The sequence below is a fragment of the Tachysurus vachellii genome, chromosome 1 (assembly GCF_030014155.1).
Source record: "Tachysurus vachellii isolate PV-2020 chromosome 1, HZAU_Pvac_v1, whole genome shotgun sequence".
NCBI classification, from domain to species: Eukaryota; Metazoa; Chordata; class Actinopteri; order Siluriformes; family Bagridae; genus Tachysurus; species Tachysurus vachellii.
Window position 1 is genome coordinate 30,693,367 of NC_083460.1, and position 21,127 is coordinate 30,714,493.

Here is a 21,127-nt window from a genome sequence, read left to right on the forward strand (position 1 = left end):
CATTTAGGTCTTTTCTTTTTAGCACAGTGAAGTCAATGGATTAAAAAATACTCGACATCGCTTTGTTAAAGCCTTGTACATCACAGCCCTGTTGGATTCACAATTCTGATAGGTCAGAAAGTGTTAATAAATTTTCTATAACAGCAGCTCTGACAGTAGTGCAGCTGAAAACCACAGGTTATGTTAATACATTCGTTCTAATATATTAGCACTCTGCAACAGCTCATTTCTAGGAACTTGTACAGTGGACGCTTCACATAAACTGATTTAAATACGGATATAATTGTTCATATTGGTTATTCAATTTAAATATTTTTTTAATGGGTCTATAATATTAGTGCTATATAATTTTATTATATTAATAAAAGACAGAGGCTGGTGAGGGAATGACTGTTTATAGCTGCTATAGCATAAGTGAGAACAGGAACTTCATGAATATTCCTCAATATTAACATAACTATAAACCATCCATCCATTCTCTTGTAAAGAGGAACAACACTTTATGGCAGGATATTATTGCAATGGGATGGTAACAGTAACTACATTTCATCACCCCGTGCCTTCACTGATTTCTTTCATAGCCTTTCTTAAAACTAACAAACTTTTGAACTTCTGAAACTAGTGTGTCTCTGTCCCTGACTCTGTTATCTTCACTGTCTTCTCTGCCGAACTATCTTTCTCCCTCTCTATCATTCTCTGTCTTTCTCCTATCACTGATTGTGTGTGGTTCTGTTCCCACAGATCATGTCGTCCCCTTTGTGAGACAAGGTTCAGGACCGTCCTTTAAAGGAGCAGCATGCCGTACACACTCCTCCTTGCTCCTGCTCTCTCTGTCTCTCTCCCATTTGCTGCTCTCTTTCCTGCACTCCATCTAAGGCCCCGAAAGACACAACAGAGAACTTCAGTATGCACTTGGACACTTAGTCTACATGTTGATTTGATCTGCTCCATCCTGCATAGCTGCTCTCCACACTAAACCCTCCAGCTACAAAGTGCTTTGTTTTTGATTTAGTTTGTGTTATAAATTAAAATGTTGCACATCACCTTGTGTGCTGTTTCCTGCTTTGTAAAATCTGAGTGCCATCTTATAGTCAGTTTCAATTTTGTGTCTAAATCATCACACACCCAGAGTTGCTGAAGTACTTTCTGACACAATATAAAACAGTGCTGCTGAATTGTGAATTCTCAATTCTACAAGTCATTGATTCATTTTCTATAACCGCTGCTCTGACAGCAGTGCAGCTGCAAATTACAGGTTTAAATAAAGGCACTCATTCTTATATGTTATTGTTTCCAGAGAAACAGCTTACACAGAATGGTGGACTGCTCCATATAAAATGGATAAAAAACAAACACATAATTTTTATGGGGTACTAGGAAGAGAAAGTGATGTGCCTCATTTTTTGCCTCATTGCTGGGGAGGTAATGACTGTTTATAGCTGCTAGTGTTTAGATGAGACTAACGTAAATTATCATGGACATTGCACAACATTATTTGTAACTATAAATGGATGAACTATATGAAAATCTACTGAGGTATAAGATAAATAAAAACTCTAGGATGTGCTGTTATGGGGGAAAAATGGTGTGGTGAGAACAGTAGATAAAAACAGCTGTTCTTAAAGTTTAAAGCTGGAGTTTTACATTAGATGCGATTTAGATAATATAGTTCCAGTCTGATTTGTACAATCTAAATGGATTCATTCTAATAAAATGATATAACTGAGCTAGATGATGTCTTCAGTTCATTGAATGTGTGAAGATTTAGGCATACAGCTAGCATAACTTTTAACTGTTAGCTAGATTACCCTTGTTATTCAGTAAAAAAAAAGTGAATTGAGACTCAAGCATGTTTAACATTACATTTAGGATAAGTCTAAAATTTGAGCAATCTGTAAATGTAATTTTTGTGTTTGATTAAAGAAAATTGTTGCTGTTCAAATTAAAACTCAGCCACCACTTCACCTCAGTATTGTCATGTGGAAAGATGTTGATTTGTTTGTGTATGAATGTACGTGTGACCTATATGAAGTGTATATAAGTAATGACAGCAATGCAATATTTTGCAATAAAACCGGAATGTTGAAATTGCAAATTAGCATATTTATGCAGAAAAGTATTAAAAAACAAACAGCTGTCTGTGTTGCACATGGTGAGAGTATCAAATATAGAATGATATATAAGATTATTTCATTAAAATAATTGAAAATGTATGCAATCAAAACATCATAATACTGAAATTGTGTAAAACTGCAGAATTCCTATCCTTATAATATTCCTATAATATTTGTTCTATAAATGTGTTTTCACAGCATTTCCAGGCATGTAGGACGAAGCATGACACTGATGTCATGTGTAAACTGGTCAGTGCAATGGTCTCTATGGAATGATTCTTTCATTCATTCATTCATTCATTCATTCATTCATTCATTCATTTCCTACCGCTTATCCGAACTACTCGGGTCACGGGGAGCCTGTGCCTATCTCAGGCGTCATTGGGCATCAAGGCAGGAAAACACCCTGGACGGAGTAGGAATAAACACTTTCCCTTTTTTTTTTTCAAAAAAATTTTTTTTTCAATATGTACTTACTCATATACAAATAATTTATTCAGCGAAAAATATTTTAGGACTGTACATGTTCCCCATTAATTAGAAAAGCAGATATAAATGTCAGGACTATGTTTTAATTATTAGTAATGCAAAGGCCTGTTTATCAACTTCACACACCTTTCCTGTGCCAGACACTGTCATTAATGCTGATGGATTAATTAAGTGTGAAATGTTTAATGGAGACGTTCATTAAAATGGCAACCTGGGCATCTGCATGTCCTAATATAGAGCCACAGGAAAGCACTTATTCCTGTTGCTAAATTATTAGGGAAACAATCTCTGGGAACCACACACACACACACACACACACACACACACACACACAGACACTCACACACACACACACACACACACACAAACATACTCACACCTAGGGCCAATTTATTTTAAATCAGTTCACCTACTGGCATGGAAACTCAGGTTTCTGTCTCTTGTGAAGTTTGCACATGTTCTCTGTGTGTCTGTGTGGGTTTTTGTCTGATTTTGTCTCCAGTTTCCTTACACCTTCAAAAAACATGAGTTATGTGAACTGGCAACTCAAAATTAACATTAGGTGTGAATGCGTATGTGGTTCTCTATGATTGGCACAACATCCCAGTGTATTCCTGCATCTCATCATGTGTTACTGAAATAGTCTGAATAGCTAATAAGTGCAACAGCTTAATAATCAAATACAATCAATTGTGACTTTTGTAAACATTTTCAAGTATATTATGGTAGTAGATATATCTACTGCACAACTGCATCAGAAATGATTTGGTTAGAAGCTTGAGATGTAAGATGGTCAAAATGCTGTATTGTGAGCTATTCTAAACGACACTGGCCGACTTTGTCACCTTTTACATCATTAACCCCACAGATTTAAACTCAGCCATGAGCCATGGTGCACTAAGAAACACAGTGGCCAGGGGGCGCACAACCAACGTATAAATGCTTCTAACGAAACTCTATACGAGGTTGCCAGTTGTGAGCAGCTGCTTAGACCTTATGCATTATCTAAAACATCAACTTAATCATATGATTGAATGTTATAAAGTTAAATCAATCCTGTCTTGAATGTATATAATAATCACAAGAATATGACAAAATACATTCCATATTTTGGTGTGCATACATGAACTGCACAGAATATTTGCCCACAATTTGATGCATACTTTCTTATATGTTTATTGGATGTTGGATTAATAGCAAATAGTAGGAGATGATTATTCATACACACAGCTGAAATGGGAAGTGGAGGCTCAGTTGTAAAGGTCCACTGCTAGGCTCTTTGGAAAAACCCTTTACCCACATCTGCTCAGTTCATTTACACTGAGCAGATAAGACATATAACTATTCTAGTTGTTTAGACATGTTCTTTTGTTCCATTTTAATACCACTTCCCAAAACCTGTGTATTTCATGAGAATTTAATTTCATTCTTGACTTGACTAGACTTGACTTGAGACATAGAGAGGTCCATCCAAGGGTTTCTCTACATCCGCACTGCACTTTTTCATATTTATTCACATATTATTTTATCCACTAGGCATTTTAAAATATTTTACCTATAGTTTTCTACTAGAGGCATTTTCTGAAAAGTAATAAAAGTAGCTAAAATAGCCCAAAATATGTGTTGAATGAGTGGTGAGTTCCTCTGTAGACAAATCCAGCACAACCTGGCAACCCCATCTGTAGAGAGAGACGCGGCTAAAAACGCACGGCACGGTTTGGCACCGCGGCAGTGCCTTCTGTACCTTTCACAGGATACCTTGCCTGCTTTTTCCCTTCCTCATCTTCTCTCCCTTCTTGTTTCATGGACACTTTTGAAAAGACATGAGCGCGAGCTATGGCAACCCGCCGGACTGATTAAAACATTTAAGGGTCGGACTTCGTTTACTTCGTTTCGGACGGACAGAAACACACCGGATGATTCCTCGCTCTCGTTTTCTTTAAGATCTTGTCTGACAGACAGAAGGACAGGCAGGCAGACAGACAGACAGACAGACAGACAGACAAACAGAGTGTACCTGGACCAGAAATGGCTCTCGCGCTCACCATCCTCTCGCTTTTCTGCGTGATCTTGGCGTGCGCGCGCGCGGACGGTAACAACGCAGGCGGCAAAGCGCGCAGCTGCTCGGACACGCGGCGCTTCTATAGCGGCAAAGGCTTCACGCTCAACGGAGTCCCACACGCTGAGATGTCGGGTAAGAACAACGGAGCTGGTGTTGGTGCTGCTGGTTTCACGGTGTGTGGACTGCGTGTTATGCACATTAACACACATTTTAGTGGATCAGCACCGGCTGGTCGCCATGGCGACGTCCTACCCGCTTACTACCGTATTAAATAAAATGGCAAGGTGCTATGGCACTAAACTATAGCCTAATATGCCATTGTTGCTATAAGCAATGTTGTATTAGGTCTGTTGATTTATTCACACTATAATAAGTGACGTTTGTATAAAATTCCAGCAATTTCCTCTTTGTCCAAATCAAAGCTGTTTAATTTGGGAATGAACAGGTTCACGTGTTTGACACGCTATTGTAATATGTGTGTGGTTGCCAGATTGTATCACCTCTGTATTTCCACTCAGCCTTCTTTAATAAATGCTACACAGCACTTTAATCTAAGAATAATACTGGCAAATGATTGTAATATAGACTATGTCTCATCCCAATGACTCTTGGTACCATATTCCACAATCCCCTAAATACTAAAGTGTATCATAGATTTTCTGCATCCTATATTAGTGGAAGTATTCACTAGACATTAGCGCATTATACAGTTTGTACAATAGAGAAAATAGGGTGTAGTTCCGCACGTGTGATATTAAGAGTAGCATATATTGGAAAGCATGTGTTCAATCTGGCAACCCAGTCTCAAGTTCAGCATGTGCAACCCATGCAGGGTCCCAAACAAAGACAGCAGAGCACAATGCACCAGCATAGAGGGAATCTGACTTACCCACCTGCGTCCTGCCATTTCTTAATCGTCCTGTCATTTCTTAATGGTTTCTTAATTAATTGCATGCTTTATTATTATACGTATTTTTATTAATAACAACAACAATAATTGCACCTATAATAATTAAGCCCATTATAAAATTTCAGTTGACACAAAGCCAGGTATGATTTAAGATGGTTTAAAAAAAGCCTCAAAAGAAACTGATTTTTATTCACTTTAATATTGGTAAAGAAAAAAAAGGCTTTCAGTAATTGACCACTGTTGAGTCTTTGTTGCTGAGAGTGCACATCACACCCTGCAAAGAGAGTAGCTTCAGCATCACACCTCTGCTCTGAAAGAATGTTGCTTTTATTTTGTAATAATCATGATTTAATTCTTTCACCTGTATGAAAAAAAAAAGAATCAGCTCAGAATACAATCAAGCAGTGTGTAATCATGTGTTAGTGAGACATTGAGACAGAATGCAGCCTTGGCCCTGATGAGCTCCTTGTTGTGACAGGATGTGTGTTTGCATTGAGACTCCAAGAGGAGTTTTGGCATGCACTGCTGCAGCGCCTGTCTGCTCATGTTCTGCAGTTGCTAAATACCACAAATAATTTGTGTTCAGTCCACTATCAATCATAACACCAGAGATGGCATTTACGATAGCTTTGTGATAACACTGATAGCGGGTAATAAAAGTAGATTGTAATAAGCCATAAATAGCTCACCATAAATATAATGTCTAGCAAAGTGTAGGGAATTTTACACAAACCATACACAAACCAGTGTTTTCATTTGCATTGTCTTTAAAGAGGTAAGTCGATTTCTTCTACTGATAGATGAAAATAAATGATCAGATCACACGCATACACACACACACACAGACACATAGACACACACACAAACACTAACACACACACAAACACTAACACACACACACAGTTTCAGCATCTGATGTTTGGACTTGTGCTGTTAGATGGTGTAAAAATGCTCAACTCGATTGTGCTGATTCAGCTGCATTGATTTTGTAATGTTTGAATCAATAATAATTGATTGTAATATGATTCGACAAAGTATGCACTCATTTTTGGGCTAAAATCTAATTCTCAGGGTGAAAAACACTAAATATAGATACTGACTCAGTACTTCAGTGCATTATATACATACATTATTATAAAATGATTCTTCAAAAATCATTAATGAGCTACAATTAAAGAAAACCATTCTGCTATAATAATTCATCTATAATATAATATCTATAATAAACATAATAGAAGTGTCAGTAATTTCAGACAAGCCACGACAATTAAGTATAATTTCATAAGCATATTATTGGTTCTGTGCTCTAGCTATAATTGGTTATGGTGTCGTAATCAGCAATGAATAATAAAAATAACAGTTGTAAAATACATCATAATGATAATTCATTATGGGAATAATGCTTTCCCAAGAAAAAAAAATCAAATCCCTGTGAACACACCTGGTTTACCTAGCTGATTAAAACTAATTTAAAAAAATATTTTAACTTTTTATTATATCATTAGCACCTTACACTGTTCACTACAGTATATCCACAATAGCATCCTTCATCACTACTCTTCCTAATGGTTATATCATGGCGTCCTTTCCCCGTGTCCTCAGCAGGATGGGCATTATGAGGACATGGCAGAAAGCCTGATGGCCTGGCAGAGATTTTCAAGGTCACTGTGTCTGTTTCAATGACACCACACACAGCGGGGGAGCCGAGTCGAGCGTGTCCCTTTCGCCACCCGCCCGTGCCTAAACCGAACAGGACCATCATCATGTTTTATTCATTCACTAAACAAGGCACAAGCATCTGCAGCGCAAATCTGGGAGTGTTTAGCTCTCTCTGTTTTTTTTTCATTCTATTTATGCCAGCTGTAATTTATGCAAATTACAGTTTGCAAGCTTCTGCATGTGGCTGGTGTGCACCGCTGCTGAAGATTCACAATTGGGGAAATGTGGCATTTTTATACATGCTGCCTGTTTGTGTGCATAAATTTTGTATATATGTATGGGAGAATACAGGTGGAATGGTATATTTAATTGCTCTTTGATATCATTTGTATTTTATTGTGTCTGGTTGCGACTACAACGTTAAATGACGTTAAACGTTAAAAGTGTATTACAGAAACAGTAGGAGGATTAAATTGTACCAAATTATTTTTATGGAAAACTGTGAAAATAGTTTTTACAAGCGACTTATTAAGAGAATTGCTCTTAGCTTTCCGGGACTCAGATTGTGAATATGAATAATTAATATATTATGCAGAAGTAACATAATAGTTAGCAAAGGCTGCAAGACTGTCTCAGAGTTTCACTGCGCTGCAAATTTGAGTGTTTCCTTGTTTTGACACACTCATTTAATGGAACGGTAATGAAACTTTAACTCGAATAAAAAGTCCATCAGCATTAATACATTTAAGTATTGCTTCTATAGTCAGAGTAATGTAGCTAAAACGTCATATAAATCATCACACATGGACCATATCTTCATTATTTGACTTAGTAAAAACCAGTTAAAATAAGGAGTCCATGAAATAGGTTTGAAGCAATTTATATGACTACATTTGTATGAAAAGGCTTATGTTCTTGAATTAAGGGTGGTCCTTGAATGACTCATTCAGATACTGTACAGCTGCACAACTAGCTCAATTATGCAGTCTTATAATACCACCTCCAAGTCATAATGAGAAATGAAAAAATGGCATTAATATTTAATAACATGTTTGTATGTTCCTGTTTAAAAATTTTTTTTACTCCCAGCACGACAGGCTACTCCACTGAAACAGAGAAATCTCCATTTAAGAACACATAATCACGAGTGAACTCAACTGTGTATCTCAGTCCTGACAGAAAGATTCGCCTTTTATAAACACTGGCGCACAGAATGAGAGAGAAACCATTTGGTTACAACCAAAAAATTAGCATTTTTAAACACTGACCCATTGAATGAGAAAGTAGCAAATCTCAGACATAACAGAAAGATTTGCCTCATGTCCAATAGATTCTCTGACTCACCAGTGACTCACTGAACAAGACAGGAAAGAATCCTGGTCATGGATGAAAGCTTTACCTTTTTAACATTGATCCATTGAACAAGAAAGAACAAATCTTACTCATGACCAAAAGATTCAATCACTGATTCAAACACAAGAGGAATGACATAAAGAAAGCTTTAAAGATGACAAATAAATGAGAGATATATTAAATAGACCAAAAATCTTTCAGAACGTTCATTTGTTCATCAGCAAATTATTGCTGATTTGGTGATGCTACTGCTACTGAAGTGAAGAAATGACTCAGTGCATAGTGGTGACCCATTCCTTCACCACAATTAATTCAAATAGATCAAATCAATTTCAAACTATATGCTGAAGGAAAGTGCTGGAGATATGACTGTTTTTAACTTTCTCTTTGTCTGTTTTTACAAATAACTGTCATACGGAGTCAGAAACTATATGAGAAACTCAAAAGTAGACATGTTAAACTGTAAGTGTTTATATTGTTAGCAACATGCCTAATAATTTCCACATTCCACAAGTTTTGACCACATTATAACACATTTTATATCATGAAGAACTTGGTAATGAGCAGCTCAATTGAGTCAGGAGCGTTAAAGACAATCTGTGATGTTTCGGACATGGCTCTTTGTGCCGTTTGCCAGGCAAATTGGGCGCCATGGCGACTGTGTGAAGTGTGTGGTGTGCTAGGCAACTGCTGCATTTTTAAATGTCAGTCCCGGTATTGTTTTGTTTTAAACCTTGAAATTTGTCATTGAAAATTATGACAATGCAGCTTTACGCACTAATGCAATAGTGCAGCCTTGACCACTTCCCACGCAGTGCTAATTGCTTTAGTATAGATAGCATTTTAACACAGAGATGGGAAGCTGTTTGGGTGCCGTACTGTTCCACCTTCCTGCTCACGACATATTCCTGATTATGCGTGTGGTTTAAAACACACTGACTAACAGTGCAGATACAACAAGACTGTCACTTCCTTTTTTTGTTCTTTCTTTCTTTCTTTCTTTCTTTCTTTCTTTCTTTCTTTCTTTCTTTCTTTCTTAAAAATCACCTTTGAAGTCTTTTAGATGTTGTCAAAGTCTGTTCAATAGCTGCTACTTATTGGCTATCAATTTCTTATCATTTTGCTTTAAATTAGTGGTTTATAATTTTGGCCCTGCAGCACTGTGAAGAAATGGAAAGATGGTTGATGAGCAGTATTTAAGGGTCATTAGAAACTGAAGCTTAAAAAACGTCTGAAATTACCACAGCGACTAAGGTGTCAGCCATCTTTAAACATCGAGGCCCCTTATTGTTCGGAAAAAGGTTCTGAGACTGACATTGTTCGCCCTGAGGTGATGTTAAACAAAGACAAGATCACATTGCACAGGACTAAACCATATAGTGAGGAAGTCAGTGAAGCACCTACTACTGTGTGTGTGTCTGTCTGTGTGTCTGTCTGTGTAAACAAAAATGTTCAATATAGTCGTTTATTAGCACATATCCTTCCAGGTCTCATGTCTATGTGTATAGTGTGTACACCCTTGTTTGTGTGTGAATTGTGGATAGCACATACCCACTCCATTGGCTGCACACATACTAACATGTGCCCTGCTGATCACACCCAGATTTGCTTATGTTCACTCATTGCGTGACACTCCCAACGGACTCTACAGGCATTTGCTCATTAAACAGCGTATCTTAACATTCACACACAGATCCAGCAGTAGCTCCTCATTAGAGCCCCTCCTCAGAGGTGCATTACTCATCTTCAGCTGGCTGATAGTGTAACTAGGGCACTAATTATTAACAAATGTTGAGCAGACAGTCATTAAACTGTGATATTTATTCCTTTAATTAACCAGAGAGCAGGAAAAAGGTGCTTTGAACATTATTCATGGTGAATTTTGCCATAACACTTGCAGCCATAACGCATAAAAAAGAACTACACACTAACTCAGGACCAGTAATTCAAGGAAGCACTCCATTTTCTTACAACACCCCCCCACCCCACCCCCCCTTTTTTTATCTCTCTTTCCATTGTTTTCTTACTTTATTTCATTCAACTGTACATTTGTGCATACTGTACTTCTTCTTTCTTCCTTTCTGTTTTCTTTCTTTCTTTCCTTTTGTTTTTTGCTCTTTGGCATTGAGTAAATTTCACTTTTCTTTATGTTTGTCTCTTTTTCTCTCTCTACCTTCCTTTCACTACCTCTCTTGGTCTGTTTCATTGTCCAGCTTTCTCTTTTTTTTGCTCTCCCTCTCTTCAACCTGTGTAGCGTTCACACTGAACTGCAAACTGCATCACATTATATCTAATCACTCACTCACACTCTCTCTCCACACACGAACACACACACAAACACACACACACACACACACCACACACACCACACACTCACCCACACACACACCGGTACCTGTAAATTCAACTATGTTTGTTTCTGCCAAGAATTTAGAAATCCCATGAAAAACACCTAACCACATGTCCATGAGCTCATTCATACCCAAGTTTCAGCATGAGTTTTCTATTGACTTAACCGTAATTGCCGCTACATTTGTAATAAGTCCTCTGCAGCTCCTGACAAGTGTTCATCACGTCATGCTGAGCGCTTGCTAACCCAAGTGTTGTGAATTATTCAACGTAGAGCCAAGTGCTCCTGCTGCCACTTTGCTCTGTCAATATTAATTGTGTTTTTTCCACCAACCGGTTCTGTGCCAGGTTTTCCTTCGCCCTGAGACACTGGTCATGGGAACGGGATCAAGGTGTGATGACAGAGCTGCGATGGGTCGAGTTTTAGGACTCTGATAGTGTCTCTGTTCTCTCAGAGATTAAAGAAATCAATAGGATCTGTCTGTAAATCACAGGTCACAGGAGACATGGTTAAGTGTATAAAGCTACTGCAATAGCTTTTTGGCTACCGTGAAGGCATTTTCACTTTTGGCCCAAAATAAATAAAAAAGAAAGAAAGAAAGAAATGCTACTTGATATTTACTGTTGATAATGAATGGTTTCCACAAATGATGTGGACTGAAGCAAGCCCCAGACCTAGAGGACATTAATCGGTTCTCTGGACAGGTGCAAACTCTTCAGTAACTTCAGTTAGAGGACTTGTAGAGGATGTAATGTACAGTACCATTCAAATGCACCTAAATGTTGGATACACTTTTATTGTTTGTCCTGTCCAGTAGCATTTTTTAAATTAGAGCATGACACGATCTGTAGCTACATACTGTAAAGCTGGCTGTTTCCTGATGCAGGGTCACAGTGGCCCTTGGCAACATGCCTGACACCAAATCATCCCTTTGCTGCTCTCTTAATCAAGTCAGCACCTTGGTGATAAGTACATTATCTGCTCCTGAGCACATCCTCTTTAACCTGCCCCATGTAACAGGATCTAATAATAAAAAAGGACTGTCAGAAGATGAAAGCGTACAGTTCAAACTTTGGCCTAACTCGCTTCTGGATGCAGATATATGATTTCTATTAATGTATATGTCATGAAGAATAGAGCTTAAGGTGTTATGCTGTGTAGTACATTCAAAAACAAAGATTTGGACAAAACAATTTCTAAACAGTGAACGAAGGTGTGCATGTGAAATGCCCAAGCAATTGACCGGCATCCCATCCACTGTGTATCCCTCCTTCATACTCAGTTGAATAGCTCAGTTTCCACAACAACCCTGAATAAAGTGGTAATGACGATAAAGGAATCAATTTGGAAACACGATGAAAAAGTTCATACAGGTGCTAATTGGATTTCCACCAACATTCACACAGTGATACCACTGTTTTTATGAATTCATTTTTTTTTTTTATGGTACAACTTCTTCCTTTTGCATGGCTGAGTAAAACTTGTTAAAACACTTTTTTAGTATTTCTGTAAAAAATTGTATGTTACCTATGAGCTCAGTTTGTGAGAACCTTCATGGCACTGACTAAACACACTTTGATAATTTAGGCTGCAAATCTCCATGCTATCTATTGTATTTAGCTAGATATGTTGAGATATAGCACTATCGAGATACAGCACTGAAACTTTTCAATTGAAAATACAACAATAAAATTTGATTTCAGGTACAGCGACAATTGCAAGCTATTTTATAAGGAGCTGACTAACCGGCTAGGTAAGGTAGCTGATGTTGACCTTGGTGATATTAGGCTATTCGGGATGAAAACAAATATCAGGATCTGAATATGCTACTGTATAAGAGCATATGTTCAGGGATGTTTATGTAAGGGAGAAGATTTGCATGTTCATGTCACTTGATGGAGAACTGTGGCAAAAATTACTGCACGTTGAATTTATATGATGTAATTGTGTATATAAAGAGTTCCGTCTTCTGAATCAAAATGCCTTGAGCATCACAGCCAGTGAAGACAGGAGATAATAGATGCTTCTCTTTTATTTATTCTCCACTCCTCTCTTTTTTGTGTAGGTGTCATCTGGTGTCACAGTGTCTAACATCAAATTAAGGTTGATTTATGAGGACTACTTTTTCATACATGTTACAATGCGGCTGCTCAACAAGACATTTGTTATTGCAACAACAGTTTACTTTGGAGCAATGTTGGGGGAAAGCAGGTGTGGCCCTCCTGTCTGCTCTTGCACTGTACTTAGATAGATGACTAATTTATAGTTAAATTTGATATATATTTCATATCAAAGGCAATCATTGACAGGATTAAGCTATTAATTGTGTTAAATAGACTGTTTTCTTTTAGTACTTGCACTCAGCTACTCTGAATGTGGATGTACTGGCTTTTACCACGCCTTGTGCCTTTACAAACCTTTTATATACCTTTCACTCACTCTCAGCTTTCTCTGGCAGCTCCACATACATGAATCAAAGGTTTTCATTCTGTTTCCAAAAGTTCACCAAAATTAATTCAAGAAGGCTTTTTTCTCTATTATACTTGCATTTTCTGACCTAAGTTGAACTGTCAGTGCTGGGCATCTGTGGAGATTTTTTATTAGGTCCTGACCAACATTTTATCAAACTGTAAAATATTCTCAAGGGCTTAGTGGGTTTATATAATGGATGGTGAGATGTTATTTAAGAATAGTTTTTCACCGCAGAACATAGATTATAAGAGATTATAATGGTATGATACACTCAACAAGATGCACTCAAACCATTATTTTGGTTGCTTTGAACCTTGCCTTGGCTGTCTGTTCAGATATTTATGTCATGTAAAGAGCTAACAAATGCAGAGAGGTATCTAAAACTTTGCAAGCTGAGTGTGATTTCCTCATGATTTCAACAAGTTTTTGGACGGTTTCCTAAGCAAGCCAATTTACAATCAGATACTGGTTAGCAAATTGTCTCAATAGAACAAAGACAACAACAAGGTGTTGATGCAATTCAATTTGACCATGATTAGGTGAGGAGACACACACTGATATGAACAATGCTGCTAATCAAAGTAAGTTATATTATAGTATGTAAACACTATATGATTAGTTAAAATCACGTATTAGTGTTTTTATATAAGTAGATTAGGTTGACGGAGTAATGTAGGATAGCAATGCTTTTTTTCAATTTTGGGGATTTAACCAGATTTTAATATGCTACACTTTTACTTAGAAACATATAATAACTCTATGTAGTAGAAAATGTTGAAATTTCACTATGTCAAAGTTTTCTTGAGCAGCCAAACATTCTTAATGGCATTAAATTCATCTGAAGAGTCTCGAAAAACAATTTCACAAAGCTTAATCTTACCATAGTGGACACTAAAAAAACTTACTGTACCACTATATATACAGTATAATTGATCTGTTCTTTTCATTTACATGCATTGGTCATGACCTAGAAAACAGGCCACACCCCTTGACAGCAAGATAACAAATAAAAACATTAGGTGCAGATCATTAAAAATCTTGTCTCCAAATTGTGTATTTGCTTGAGAGACACATGCAGCTCTTCCTGTGTGAATACATAGACTTATTAAAATGTGTGTAGTGTATCAGATTGACTCATATTTAGAAAAAAATGTTTTGCCTTTTAAACACAATGGATCTTTGTAGTCTTGCTGGCATGTTTTGCTGTAATTGATTCAGAGTTTACCTAGAAGAGAGATGGATTTTTCATATTCCTTTGTATGGCTGTCACGAGTCCTTAGCTGCATTTATTGTAATTGGACTTCCTATATCCAATTACAGTATCAAAATGTCCAACACCAGATTGTTCCTGTGGGAAATCAGTAGTTGTTTTCTGATATTAATCAAATGCACTTAAATTCATTTAATACTTCTAGGTTCTAGTGTATTTACATTTCATTTGAAGCACTGCTGAATTTTTCACTGCTGGATTCTTCAGAAGGTGCCATTGCAGTATGTTTATGTTTCTATGGTAACAGTTCACAGAAACTTGTATAAGATAGTAACAGATATCTATATTTGGGGCATGTGGTAGCCTGTGGTAGCCTATCTGTGGGGCTTGTGGTAACCTAGTGGTTAAGGTGTTGGGCTACCAATTGGAAGGTTGTGAGTTCAATCCCAGGTCCACCAAGCTGCCACTGTTGGGCCCCTGAGCAAGGCCCTTAACCCTCAATTGCACAGCTGTATAAAAAAAAAGAGATAATGTAAGTCACTCTGGATAAGGGCATCTGCCAAGTGATGTAAATGTATATTTATAATATATAATCTATTTAAATATAATAGAATTCAGTCTGTTATTCAATGTTTTACACATTTCAAGCTTTAAATTTTATTATTAGTAGAAAGAGACTTTAGCTATAAATAAGTCAAATTGTAAAAATTGTCTTCCAAACACAATTTGGAGTAGTTCATGCCTCACCATTAGGTGCACTACTTGCTAAAAGGTAATTGCAGCGAATGTCTGTAGTATTTAAATTGATGTGTTTTTAATTTAACAAACTTTGTCATCCAGAATCACAGAGCTGTCAGATATGACAATATCTGATATATCCTCAACAATTAACAGTATTATGTTAAATAACAGCATTATGTTGTAATCTGACTCAATGCTACAGCAACACCTTTGCATTCTTAAACCAGACTACATTCAGTGCAGCACTTCTGTATAAAGTTGGTGGTGAAAATGATTTATCATGGCTTGCGTGTTTTGTTTTGTCACCATGTCCTTCATGAGCGTGGTGCAGTTCACACACACACTGCAGAGCCAGGACAAGACAAGCTGAGACCATGGAGGACATTTGTCAAATCAGTGACTCTTACAGCTGCAAATACTCTGTGTGTACTCTGTCCAGAGCTCATCAGCCGCAGAGCACAAAGCATGGCAATTTGATCTGGATTTGTGTAGTGGCTGTGCAACAAAGTCTGACATTAACACCATAACCTGCCAAGTAAGAAATTCCAGCCAATAGGGAAAATAACAGATAGTGCAAGGGTGAAGATATGGTGTTTTCTCTGCCAAGTCTGTTATTCTCTAATTCATGACCATTTCAGAAGGTATCTCACATATACCATGGCTATTTTTCAGAGTTTTTATGAAAGAATTGAGGTATTGCTTACTCATAGCTGAATTGCTTGAACTTATGTGGCTTACTGTCTTTTTATTTAGTTAAGGTTTTAGTATCATTATGCAGTTGTAGTTTTGGCTACCGTACAACAGTATTGGTAGCGTCAGATATATTTACTTTTCTTTTAGTAAACAAAACACTTGCATTAACTTCTTTGATTTGTGATAAACAAGCATGGCTGAAGTGCTTGAATTCTGTTTGATTTCAGTGTTTGATATTTGGATGGACATAATGAGAGGGATTCAAAAGTGAAGCCAAAATGTCTCTGAGCTTAAGGCCCTCTAGAAGCTTGCTGCAGTATACATTTCAACCGTGCCCATTCCCATGTTAATGAATGGGACGTAAGGCAATCTTTCTTTTTAAGTTACATTAAAATAAAACATTTTTAGGATTTGTGTTTTATACCTTTTAGAAATTCAGTTGAATCTTTTAATGAACTTTACTGACAGAAGGAGTGGTGTGTACAAGAAAACCCCTTCATTCAGATGGGTAGCTAGCTGCAGTTGTAAGATCTGAATAAATATCAAGCACAGCAGTGATTTTTTTAAGGTGAAAAATAGCTTGTGCTGCTCTTAAATGTTGACTGCTGTTTATTCATTCATTCATCTTCTACCGCTTATCCGAACTACCACGGGTCACGGGGAGCCTGTGCCTATCTCAGGCGTCATCGGGCATCAAGGCAGGATACACCCTGGACAGAGTGCCAACCCATCGCAGGGCACACACACACACTCTCATACACTCACGCAATCACACACTACGGACAATTTTCCAGAGATGCCAATCAACCTACCATGCATGTCTTTGGACCAGGGGAGGAAACCGGAGTCCCCGGAGGAAACCCCCGAGGCACGGGGAGAACATGCAAACTCCACACACACAAGGCGGAGGCGGGAATCGAACCCCGACCCTGGAGGTGTGAGGTGAACGTGCTAACTACTAAGCCACCGTGCCCCCCTTACTGCTGTTTATAGTTTAGCAAATAGTAACGGTCAGTTAAGTCTTAAGCTCAAAAATCTTTTCCTGATGATTTGAGTTTAATGATTTGGGCATGTGGTAGCCTAGTGGTTAAGGTGTTGGTCTACCAAATGGAAGGTTGTGAGTTTGAACCCAGGTGCACCAAGCTACCAAAGTACAGTATGGTACAAGTTAAGTTAAATTACTGTACAAGTACTATTTTAATCAAAAGCAGTACTGACTGGTGGTTTTGAGCCAGGGATCCTGGCAGTTGACCAAATAATATGTCATATTTAGATAAAATATAATAAAATATAAAAATATTTAGTCTACTTGCTATTGTAATATCCTCCACACCTCTAGGAAGACTTTCTATTATATTTCGGAGAGTCTGCGGAAATGTGGCTGGGAATTCAGCCACAAGAGCATTATTGAGGCCAGGCACTGATTAAGAAGGACTGGGGTGAAGTCGTTGTGCTAGTTTATCCCAAAGGTGTTCAGTGGGGTTGATGTCAATGCTTTATGCAGGCCACTCAAGTTCTTCTAGGGAAATTGTAATGCTACAGCATACAAAGACATTCTGCATAAATTTGTGTAAAACACTTTGTGTAATAATCATATATGGCTGTGATTGTCAGGTGTCAACAAAGTTTTGGACACCCAAACCCACTACCATGTCAGTGTCACTGCTATAGAATAAAGACCCACTATGTCCCAAGTAATATTGTTTAGTGGTGCTCCTGTGGTGTTCATTTTCCCATCCTCCTCTCTGGAAAATCTTTGGTGTGGTGAAATTTCTTTGATATTAAAAATCTGTGTTGGAAAACCTCACTTTTTGATTGACCAGCTGTGGCTGGTTCAGGAATTTAGTGTCCCTCAGAGCGTTTCATTGATGCACACATGATCATGAGAGTGTGACAGAAGCACATCTAACAAGCTTTGCCTCCAGTCTTGTATGAATACAGTAGATGCTTGTACTTAAACAGGTCAAAGGTATGAGATTGGGAACTATTTAATATCAGGTGATGTAAAAGTCATGCAAACCCAAAGCACGGTGCTGAAGGGTGATAAAAATGATTTCTGGTTGTTAGGATTTTTCTAATATGACACTGCGGTACTGTATTTTCTTTCACCATGACATAAATGTGTTAAAATTAAATGAGCTAGCGCTTATGTCCGAGGCACAATGTTCATTGCAGTTGTGGTTAATGTTCCAGTACCGAAGAGTTCAAGCACAAGCAGAAAATGATAGTTATTCACCTGCCCATTAACACCTCCAACATGATTAATGCAACAGTCAATGCTTGACTGAAGCTGTGACAGGTAATCATCACTCAGTGTGTTTTCCAATCACTGACTAAGCACAATTAGAGTCAGCGTCTCTCTCTTGGGCTTGTGAGTCAGTAAGAGCTCAACCTTTAAAGGTTTTTACCTAATAGCTGCCAAGATCCTGCTCTTTCTTATTATATGCAGCCTTTGTCATGGTCTCTTTCTTCCTCTCTCGCTCACTCTCTCTTCTTCTTCCTCCACATCAACATAAAAAAGTACCACTATGGCTGAATACTGAAGAGCCAGCAGCACAATGGCTGATTAAAAAAGTATCAGTCTGGACCTCAAAGAGGGAGCACTGTGAGCATACAGGAGCTCTTTTGGTCTTTTTCTTTGTTCCTTTTTATTTCTCTATCATTTTCCCCTTCTTTTAACTACAATCCCTTCAGTACACACAAACACATACATACATACATACATACATACATACATACATACAGTACATACATACATGCATACTTACATACATACATACATACATACATACATACAGTACATACATACATGCATACATACATACATACATACATACTGTACATACCTACATACAGTCATACATGTCCATATTACTGAAGGAAAATTAAACTGAACAGTGGTGTGTTTTTAGCCTAGTGGAAACCTAAAAATGTCTAACTCAGAGATTTGTGCCAGTGTGTTTTCCTGGATATTTTTTTGGTTGTATTTTGTTTTTGTTTGGTGTATTTGGTTGTCTGTTGTATTTAAATGCTGTGAATGAGCTAAATCTAAACAATCACTGGCAATTATCAGAGTCCAAGCAGCATTCATGTATATAGATATTTTTTGTAGTCCAATGTTACTGATCCTAGTTTCAGTTGGAATCTTTTACAACAATGTCCAAATCAAATGCTTTAACCTTTAAATGGCTTTTAATAAATGTATTTATTGCAAATGCAGATATTTGGAGAAATAAACAAGTACAGATTTAAACAGTGACAGTGCATTATATTCCTAGTACACTAGTAGCAGGAGCCAGTTACTGACAGAAAAAAAAATTTTAAAAGTATTTTGATAAAGACAAAATGTAATATTTCAATTGGTCCAAAAGGAAAAAACCATGCAATCCATTAAAAAATATGAATACTATTAATTTTAATTACTATTTATTACTTATATTAATATTTTATTTTATATCTTATATTTTCTATAGTAAAATAAAAAATACAGTTTAGTTTGGGTTTCTGGATTTGTGTACATGTGATTTTCACAGATTGCGGAGTTCTTACAGCTATAGAGTAAACTCATGAAACTACAATTGAGTGTCTAAAAAATGAGACGAGTTACAACCAAATCCAATAAGTTTCGTTTTATATACAAATTATAACCTGCCTGACGAGAATGTCTTGTGCGATACAGGCGAGCAACACAAGTTCAGAGCTGCCAGCATGTTATTATGAATAAAGCCTCATTGTTCTCATCTGACTAATTTGTTTATATATTTTTTTGGAGATTTGAAGTGACGGACAAGCTGAAAGAGCGCTACATATCTTGCACTGGCTCAGGGCTTGGCTTTTTGAAGCATATATCAATATATGTCATATATCTGTTGACATCCATATCAATTTCATTGTCAGCCCAAAATGGAGGCGTGTATTACCACCAAAGTAATGATGTACTGCTTAAACACACATGTAGGAAGCGACTAAGCTGCATCAGGGATTGCAAATGGTGCTCTCTTGTGCACAGAGCTAATGTTACTGCCTCCATTACAGGATCAGAGGGGCTCATTAGATAGTCCTCTTCGAGTCTTTATATTTCCCATTCCTCAGCTTGCTTTGTATCTGCCCAGGTCATAAAACTGAATACATGCATATGGGAGTGGGCCACGTGCATTCTAAATCACACTTTTAACTGGACGCTTACAGACACGTACACGCATACAGACAGTAAAGCCTGAGCACACGCTGTGTCATTTGCGAGCCTGTGGTAGTCGGCGAGGCATAAAGCACTAGGCTAACTTGTTAATTTCCTGATGATGAGAGCCAGTTTCACAGTGCAGCCTCCCAAAATCAATTACAAAATGCTTTTTGCAACATTTAATGGGACACACCCACTCGTCTCTATTAGCACATAAACCCAATGGACGAACAAAACTTGCCCTCAGGGATATTTCAGAGGAAGCAGGGGCCAGAGGTCACAAAGTCAGAGCAACAAGACAGCAGGACGTCTAGGACGCCAGGCCTTCTCAGCAATGAAGCCTCTCCATGGGGGAGAAAAAGGGAGCTAGAGCCATTTAGAGCACTAATGAGCAGACAAGGCGGTTGATTGAAAGGTCACTTTGAAAGCGGAGGTATGAAGAGGAAGGGGGTTCGACTGAAGATGCTGTAGGGATGGATTGTTCACATTTTCATAAAACAGTAATAACAATTTTTACTTTGCAGTTAAACAAAATCAACTGCAATCATTGATGGGCTTATCTAAATCCCAGATTTATCCTATATATATCTGTCTATTTAGGCATTTAAATTGACAACTTTGCAAAGTTTACATCAGTATTTACACAGGAAAATTAGAACATTTTCTGAATCGGGTTAAGCACATGTTCATATTGATTTTCTCACTCACTCACTCTCACTCATTTTATACCACTTACCCGAACTATTCTCGGGTCACGGGGAGCCTGTGCCTATCTCAGGCGTCATCGGGCATCAAGGCAGGATACACCCTGGACGGAGTGCCAACCCATTGCAGGGCGCACACACACACGCACACACTCATTCACTTACTCAATATTGATTTTCTGGGATCCTT

General features: G+C 37.7%; 2 protein-coding genes across 2 annotated transcripts in view; both read left to right on the plus strand.

Moving 5' to 3' along the window:
- Positions 1 to 2,072, plus strand: part of gpc5b (glypican 5b) — a 47,228-nt gene extending 45,156 nt beyond the window's left edge. The window contains exon 9 of the mRNA XM_060882569.1: positions 742 to 2,072. Coding sequence (XP_060738552.1) covers positions 742 to 875 — 134 coding nt within the window. The 3' untranslated portion in view covers positions 876 to 2,072. The remainder of the gene's footprint in view (positions 1 to 741) is intronic.
- Positions 2,073 to 4,307: 2,235 nt separating this feature from the next.
- gpc1a (glypican 1a) overlaps positions 4,308 to 21,127 on the plus strand; it is a 37,300-nt gene continuing 20,480 nt past the window's right edge. Inside the window, exon 1 of the mRNA XM_060882598.1 lies at positions 4,308 to 4,797. Within this exon, the coding sequence (XP_060738581.1) occupies positions 4,632 to 4,797 (166 nt within the window). The 5' untranslated portion in view covers positions 4,308 to 4,631. The remainder of the gene's footprint in view (positions 4,798 to 21,127) is intronic.